This window comes from Vigna umbellata, chromosome 6 (assembly GCF_029865625.1).
Source record: "Vigna umbellata cultivar VRB3 chromosome 6, Vumbellata_1.0, whole genome shotgun sequence".
Lineage (NCBI taxonomy): Eukaryota > Viridiplantae > Streptophyta > Magnoliopsida > Fabales > Fabaceae > Vigna > Vigna umbellata.
The window spans coordinates 1151391-1160158 of NC_142170.1; the positions used below are offsets into that span (position 1 = coordinate 1151391).

Genomic DNA, 8768 nt, shown 5'->3' on the forward strand with positions numbered 1-8768 from the left:
TAAAGTGATTGCATATTATTTACTTATAACTAATATTTATTATATGAAAAGTCGGCTTCAAGTATGGTAGTCTTGGATTTTGCTTTGAGCAGAAACTTGGTTATAAGCTTCTTTATTATGTAAAAATATACTTTTACCCACATAATTCTTTTTTATTTATTTGATTTTTTATATATTTCACTTTTTTTAAAAAAAATAATTACAAAAATTCACTCTTTATAATTTTTTTACTCTTATTAAATATAAATGTGTGATAATCTATTATTATTTTTATTTTTTAAGACTCATAACGGTTATGATGTTAAACTTGTTCGATACAATTTGATCATTCTTCAAAGTAATGGAACAAATTTTAAAATATCTTTTTAGAAAATAAAATAAATCTTTTAGTATTTTCGAAATTTAGAATATAGTATTTAAAAGCTAAAAGCATGCTTTTATTCAAATTTAAAGAATAAAATATATTTTAACATTTAGAAGATAAAATATGTGGTGATGGTTAATGATTGATGTGTGAATAATAGGAGGTAGGTGGTATGTATGATTATGTGCGTATGATAGCATTCCTATATATTGTCTTTAATTTATTGTCTTTTAGGAATAAGAGTAGTATGAGGGTCATTGAGAATGAACACAACACAAAAAAATAATCTTAGAGGTTTTCATAAACGTTATTAAATAACATTTATAGTGTTTTTGAGTTGTAGCGGTCTACAAAGCGTAACGTTGTTAAATAAACGTTAAAGTGTCACCACTTTCTTGGTTTCAGTTCATTGGCACAGAACGTTAGTATGGACCGAAGTTGGATAAAATCTAAACGAACAACCGAAGAATATGAGAGAGGAGTGGAACAATTTATTGAGTTTGCTACGAGGAATGTAGCAAATAATAATGGAAGATTTTATTGTCCATGTGTGAATTGCTTGAACGAGCGGAGACTACCCATTGCAGTAATACGAGAGCATGTTTTATGTGATGGGTTCCTAAGGAGCTACACCAAGTGGACATGGCATGGTGAATTAGTAGAAGTGCCAATAGCACATGTGTCTCAAACTGAAGCAGAAGAAGTGGATTTGGTTATGGAAGATGGTTTGGAGCAAATGATTCGTGATGTTGGAGATGATGTCTTTGCACGATCACATATGTATGAAACTTTGTGTAGTGATGCAAAAATGCCTTTGTATTCAGGGTGCATTAAGTACACTAAATTGTCGGCAATATTAAAACTATTTAATGTGAAGGCAAGAAATGGGTGGAGTGATAAGAGTTTCACCGAATTGCTTGAGTTAGTGAGTGACATTCTTCCTGAAGGTAATACGATGCCAACATCTAATTATGATGCGAAGAAGATATTATGTCCAATGGGTATGGAGTATAAAAAGATTCATGCTTGTCCGAACGATTGTGTGTTGTACAGGAAGGAATATGAAAAGTTACATCAGTGTCCACATTGTGGGTTATCAAGATACAAGCAAAAAGATGGTGACTTCGAAGATGATGTGAGGAAGGGTGTTCCAGCAAAGGTGTTGTGGTATCTTCCCATAATTCCAAGGTTTAAAAGATTATTTGCTAATGTCAAAGATGCAAAACTCATTAGATGGCATGTAGATGAACGTAAAAGAGATGGTCAAATAAGACATCCAGCTGATTGTAGTCAATGGCAGACAATAGATTCAATGTTTCCATATTTTGGAAATGATCCAAGAAACCTTAGACTTGGACTTGCTACAGATGGAATGAACCCGTACGGTAACTTGAGTAGTAGACATAGCTCATGGCCTGTCATGTTAGTGATCTACAACTTACCGCCTTGGTTGTGCATGAAACGTAAATACGTCATGTTATCTTTAATGGTTTCTGGTCCACGACAACCAGGAAACGACATTGATGTTTATTTAAGCCCGCTAGTTGAAGATTTGAAAATGTTGTGGGAGGAAGGCGTTGATGTGTTCGACGGGTACGCAGGCTCCACTTTTAAGTTGCATGCCATGTTATTTTGTACAATCAATGACTTTCCAGCATATGGTAATTTGAGTGGGTATAGCACAAAGGGTCACAAAGCATGCCCTATATGTGAAGAAGGCACATGTCACCATCAACTTAAGCATGGAAAGAAAACGGTTTACATTGGACATCGAAGATTTCTTAGTGCAAACCATCCTTTTCGTAAATTAAAAAAAGCATTTAATGGATGTCAAGAAAATGAAATAGCTCCAACGCCTTTAAGTGGATTAGAAGTATATGAACGTGTAAAGGACATAAATGTTGTGCTTGGCAAGACAAAAAAGCAAGCCACAACTACAAACATATGGAAGAAAAGATCAATCTTCTTTGATCTCCCATATTGGAGGATGCTTGATGTGAGACATTGTATAGATGTCATGCATGTAGAGAAAAATGTGTGTGACAGTATTATTGGAACACTCCTTAATATTCAAGGCAAGACAAAAGATGGTATGAAGAGTCGCTTGGACTTGGTTGAAATGGGAATAAGAGAACAATTAGCTCCACAATCTCATGGCAAACGAACATACTTGCCTCCAGCATGTCACACATTATCTAAACAAGAAAAGAGAAGTTTCTGTGAGTTTTTACATGGTGTGAAAGTTCCGCATGGTTACTCTTCCAATGTGAAACGACTTGTATCTATGAAGGATTTAAAATTACTTGGGTTAAAATCTCATGATTGTCATGTTTTAATGCAACAACTCCTACCAGTGGCGATTCGAGGAATATATTATGTTCAAACCTGAGATATAGATAAAATAAGAATTTCTATTTGTGCTTCAATATATTCAACTTTATTCACAAATCCAGGTCACCTAGTAAAGGATTGAACCTTTCACATCTTCTCTCACAAATCCAGGTCTTACTATTTGAGATGCTGCCATTGTTGATGCTGCCATTACGAGACTTGAAGAAACGTGTACCTTGTTGATGCTGCCATTGTTGTTGCAAGAAATCTGTGACCTTTTTGAAATTTAACACCAGTTTTTAATAGGTGAGTTCAATGCTCTTTTGTCAACGTTTTTCTACAACTTCTACAACTTCACTGCTCATATAATATAGGACACATTTCTGGTCTTTCACTTTCAGATTGGGAACGAAACTCGCCATTATTTACTTGATAATATTATTTGCAAAAGAGAGAAAGTAAGAGGGTTGATGCTTGTCTATTAATCTGTGCTGATCTAGTCAATAATCTGGACTTTAGGTTGTTTGTCTACTTTTCTTACTTCACTATGTTTGTTTGTTTCTTTTGTTGTTTGAGATCCTAGATGGAGTGCTAATGTTAACTAAATGGCTTCAACAACTCAAAAGGGGGATTAATTTGGTTGTGAAGCCAAGATTATTTGAAAAATCTTCCTCTTTTGAAAGTGTTTTATATATACATACTGGATTGGAGGTGATATTAAGGGCTGCCTATAGTACAATTTCACCTTCTTAAATCACAAATTTATAATTCTTGAAGGAGTTGTTTAATTCATACAAGTTTACAAGTGTCTAAAGCCATTGATCTATATTCAAATTCTGCTCTGGAACATGATATCTTCTGCTGGATCTTCTGTCAATGAAGTAACTAAGAATGCAATAAATAACTAATTGGGTATGTGAGAGACCAATACTGTGAAGTTACTTTCGAGGGCAAGCTACTTTGTGTGGAGAAGGGAATGAATTAGAAATGCTAAGTAAATTTTCCTGTTGCTGGTTTAGTATAAAAAACGAAAGATGATTTTTAAGTTCTATTAGATGTGTAAATAATAGATGTATAAATTTTCCTGTTCCTGTTTTTAGATTGAAAAGAATGGGATTGCACAAGAAAAAATAACATGAAAAAGCAATTCAATATATTTTGCGTTTGTAAGTCATAATTTATCACTAGTGATGTTATAACTCCCTATAAATTCTGAAAAACCAATGCTTCGTTTTAGCCATTTTTCTTACTTTTCCTTATTTTCTTAAGGTTCTGTTGCTTTGCCTTAGTATACCAAATCCAGGTTTCCATGCATCAGAATCGTAGGGTGATATAGACACCCATTGCTGATTACATTACTGCAGATTAGTCATCACAAGTGGTATGAGTGCATCTATGCTACAGATAACAGAATCAGGACCAAAATTGATAAAACAGTGATTGAACTCTAATAAAATCTAGTGTACGGGTTGAAAAGGACAAAATTTATACTTTAATTTAAGAGTTAGTTGGCCTTTATATGAGCACATTTTGCAGATATTGCAAAGATCACTGGCAAATTTTTCGTACCTTCAGTACAGAAAGATATGCATCTGAAAGATTTGTATATTTTCCCACCATTGCAATTCTAACCTGTGAAGAAAAAAATAATAGTTGTGAAACTCACACTGATGGAATATATAAAAGGTTTTTTGGAGGATATACATCAGGAATATTCAAACTCACAGATTCATTAAATTTGTCATATACCTCGTAATATTCTTTTACTGCTTTTATCTATGTAAGTTTTGGTGTATTCAATTAAATTTTATTTTCAATTTTTTGTTAAAACAGGTTTATGGCTGATCCATCTACACCTACACCACCACAAAGTGAGGACCAAAGTCAATCGTCTACCCAACCCAAGTGTAGACGTGCGACTAGGCTAAAAGACTTGACTGTTAGTCGTAATGCTGATCAGAAATTGCCCATTCAATTTGATATGAGTACAGGAAAAGTTATTGGAGACAACCGTGCAAGATTCACTAGCTTTGTGGCCTTACTTGGTAGAAGTAAGGTTAGTATTCTTATTGACAAATGGGACCATGTTCCTGAAGAAGTGAAGAACCAAATATGGCAAACTATCATGGTATGAAAGTCTTAACTTAACTTCCACAATTATTAAAAAATTTGTAAATATAACATTCATGTACTTATTATTTAGCTAACATATGACGTCCCAAACAACAACTTATTGAGAAGTAAATGGATATCATATGCTGGGCAGCGGTGGAGGGGTTTTAAGACTGACCTTACTAGTCGGTATATTTATGGTAAGTTAAGTCACAAGAATCCTTGTGAGATATATCAGTTCCTTGATGAGGAAACGTGGCAGGCTTTTCGGGACAAACGATTAGAACATGTCTTTCAGGTAAATTTAATGTTTTATTTATAATTTGATATTCATTTTTTCTGTTTCATAATTTGTTATTAATTGTTTATGTCACATGTTTGAAATAGGAAAAGAGAAAAGTTGCACAAGACCTTCAAAAAAATAATCTCCACCCACACAGATTGTCTCGTGGGGGATACGATAGGTTAGAGGAGATTATGATCCGTGAGGCCTCTTCCTTAGCTACCGATGATGGGTCAGATTTGAGTAAGATTTCTCCACCTCCACGTCATGAGAAATGGAAGAGAGCTCGCACTAAGCCATCAGGAGAATACACTTCTGAAGAAACTCGACTTGTAGCGGAGAAGATTGTTAGAAACTCATAATAAGCCTAATTTTAATTTTAATGTCTTTAGATATCTTTTTTGGCATATATTCTGTAATAGATGAACTAAAACACTATTTTTTCAGGATGACTTAGTGGAGAAAAGGTCTCAAGGGTCATTCACTCAAGAAGGCCGAGATGACATATTAGCGGTTGCCATTGGACGTCCGGAGCATCCAGGATATATCCGTGGTGTTGGACGAGGGGTAGGACTCAAGCAATTCTTTGGTGGTCCTACTCGAAAGGTTACTTTAGCACAACTTAGTGAATCCGATAAAAAGGTGTTAAGAAATGAGTTTAAGAAAGAATTGTTCCCAGAATTGAGAGATGAGTTATTGTCAGAAATCAAATCAGAGATAGCATCCTTAGGATTGACTATTCAAGGTCCACCAAAGGGGGCTTCCCATGTTGCTAGCACAAAGGGGAGTTGTCCTCTTCCTGAGGAATCAGGGGATGGTGTTGATGTCCCTGTTGATTGTGAATTGTATGTTGATGATCCCCACTGGCATTTGGTGGCTCTAGGTAAATTGTTGAATCATTGAAATCTGTATCCACATTCCTGATATTGAATCATTTTGAAAATTGCATTTAGCCTTTGAACCACAATGTTGTCTATACTTGCAGCCTCTCTATACTTGTTGCCTCTCTATATATGTGCTAAGTAAGTCATTTATACCATTTTACTCAACAATTGTCATCTTTTTTGTATCTTAGGTAAAATATATAATTTGGGAAGCACCATCCACCACGAGGCTATTAAAGATGATATGTTGCGAGTGGTGGTTGTAGATATTAAAGATTCTTCTGCTCGTGTTCCTTTGCCTAGTGAAGAGGTTCAAACAGTGGGGCAAGCTCCAGGAAATTTTATCATTTGGCCAGCCAGATTGGCAAAGCCAATTTTAGTAAGAATTTATATTCATATTTGCCTTAATTACTTATGTATTTGTTGTATTTGGATGCATATAATATTGGACTTATTTTGTGGTCAAATATAGGACGTTTCTAAGAATACAAACATTGTTACACCTCCTCAACCACAATTGTCTCCTCTCCAACAACTTGGTGCAGCGGTAGTCACAATGGGGAATAAAACTATTGAGATAGATATGCCTTCTGAACTCACATGCAAGACTACTACCACCACTTTATATGTATGTCATAGGGATATTTGTGAAATTGTCATTGGTAATGATCTCCTCTCTACAACAGTTCTACAACTTTGGAATTTGTAAGTAAACCTTCACAAACCATGGAAATACTATCATATTGCATTCGTGTATTTATTTGAACATTATTTGTTGATATTGAAGGTATTTGCATCACCTCTGCATCGAGAGAAGGAATGCTACTATCTATGGATTTCTTGATCCTGTTATAATTCAAACTGTAGGAAATAAATCAGAGGAGGTGCAAAAGTACTTGATAGAAATGTTTGAAAAAGCTGGTAAAGAGGTCTATTTAGCACCTTACTTGCATAAGTAAGTACATAATTTTTTAATTTTTCATGAGTAGTTTAAAAGTTTCTTTTAATTAATATTATTCTAACTTGTAGGGGTCATTGGCAATTGCTAGTTATTGTTCCTGATCGTTCTCTTGTAGTTCTCTTATGTTCCTTGCATAAGAAAGCTAACACATTGTCCATCAAAAATATATTAGAGGCGTAAGTTTTCCTTTTTATTTTGATTCCTTCCTATATTATTATTATTATGATGTGATGGATGTCAAACTTTTGTATAGGTCTTTGGAAGCTCATTCAAGGTTGCGGGGTGTTCCATCTATTTCTAGGAAGAAGATGCAAATAATCACACCTAATGTAAGAGAAGTTCACCTTCTTTGTTTTGTGTTTTGTGATTGTTATTTTTATGACCAATTGGTTCTGTTGTTGGTTTTGTGAAATTTGGTTTAGCAAAATATATAGAGCTACATGGTGCAAAGGCTAGCTAGAGTATAATCTGATATTTTGTGTCTTTGATTTGAATGAGTCTTCATTATTTGTATTTAATTTGCAGTGTCGACGTCAATTGGGCAGCTATGAGTGTGGGTATTATGTAATGAAACACATGCATACCATTATTTGTACAAACATTACTGAATCATGGAATAAGGTATTAAAATACTAACTAAATACTTATCCAACTATTCATTACAATATTGTTTTAACTCTATTATTTTATTTGTAGATCTTTAATGATTCATCTCCCATGGAAGCTGCAGACATGGAAGAAATTAGAAGGAACTGGGCTTCTTTTATTTTAAGTGTTAGTAGAAACTTGGCTACACTTAAATAGTGTATGTACATTAATGTAATATTTTGGATCTAATATATAGACTCATGTATAAATGATGTATTAAATATTAGACTATTTAATATTTGAAATGAATTCTATTTTGTTAGTTTCAATAAATTTGTTTATTTAAAGCTATATTTATTATAAATGGATTGGATGAGATGATAATACAGGAATATTATTATAATTTCATTGGATGTCAAATTTAATAATCAATTTTTTTTTTAAAAACATTTATTATAACGTACTAAGCAATGTATGATATGGTATGTTGATCACATATTATAACGTACAATAATATATACGTAATAATATATAACATATTATAACGTACAAAATTTTCTACGTTATAATATCTTCCACCTATTACAACGGACAAATGCAGAATTTGTTATAATAAACTGCACATATTATAACGTACATCAGAAACTACGTTATAATATGTTGAACATATTATAACGTAAATTTTTGCTACGTTATAAAATGTGCAGACTTACTATATCGCCCAGAACTATATCCCCAGTAACTACGATATAAAATGTCATTTTTGTACGTTATAAAAAGTCATTTTTCCACTAGTGATTGTGATAGTGGAGTGAATGAGTGAAACACTTTACCTCTTATACACTTGTGTGTTGAGTGAAACACTTTACCTAGTGAGGAAATATTCCATAAGCACATGAACATCCATGCTTAATTGATTGATCATTCATGAAAAATAGCATTTGTTGGAATTTAAATGACTTTGTGAACACTAAAGCATGTGCACATCTTGATTGAACTCTTGGTCTTAAGTTTGAGTGAAGTTATTACTTATCTTGAAAAGAGGATTTTGAATGAGTAAACCATCATATGAATTGGTTGGAGATGGAGTTACATTTTATTTGCTTGAGGACAAGCAAAGTTCTAAGTTTGGGGTTGTGATAACAGTTGAAAAACTGTTATTTTCATGCTTAAAGTTGATACTAAAAGCAACCTTTAGACTTAGAAACTAGCTTGAAATCATGCCTTTTGTTTATATTTTCAGAA

The 8768-nt window shown here is 33.5% G+C and overlaps 2 protein-coding genes across 2 annotated transcripts; both read left to right on the forward strand.

The window, feature by feature from the left end:
• Positions 1-791: 791 nt before the first annotated feature.
• LOC148196554 (uncharacterized) lies at positions 792-2753 on the forward strand. Its single transcript, XM_088092857.1, has one exon. The coding sequence runs from the start codon at positions 792-794 to the stop codon at positions 2751-2753; it is 1962 nt and encodes a 653-aa protein (XP_087948983.1).
• A 1774-nt stretch (positions 2754-4527) lies between these two features.
• LOC124842035 (uncharacterized) lies at positions 4528-7739 on the forward strand. Its single transcript, XM_088092858.1, has 11 exons — positions 4528-4823; positions 4899-5105; positions 5195-5437; positions 5538-5973; positions 6166-6360; positions 6445-6679; positions 6762-6929; positions 7004-7111; positions 7189-7264; positions 7461-7556; positions 7632-7739. The coding sequence occupies exons 1-11, from the start codon at positions 4533-4535 to the stop codon at positions 7737-7739; spliced, it is 2163 nt and encodes a 720-aa protein (XP_087948984.1). The 5' UTR covers positions 4528-4532.
• The last annotated feature ends 1029 nt before the right edge of the window (positions 7740-8768 follow it).

Excerpts from the sequence above, each read along its gene's own strand:
- LOC148196554 (XM_088092857.1), top strand. The coding sequence starts at position 792 with ATGGACCGAAGTTGGATAAAATCTAAACGAACAACCGAAGAATATGAG.
- LOC124842035 (XM_088092858.1), top strand. The coding sequence starts at position 4,533 with ATGGCTGATCCATCTACACCTACACCACCACAAAGTGAGGACCAAAGT. Across the intron at positions 5,106-5,194 it reads GATTAGAACATGTCTTTCAG|GAAAAGAGAAAAGTTGCACA; the intron begins GTAAATTTAATG and ends TGTTTGAAATAG. Across the intron at positions 7,112-7,188 it reads ATCAAAAATATATTAGAGGC|GTCTTTGGAAGCTCATTCAA; the intron begins GTAAGTTTTCCT and ends ACTTTTGTATAG.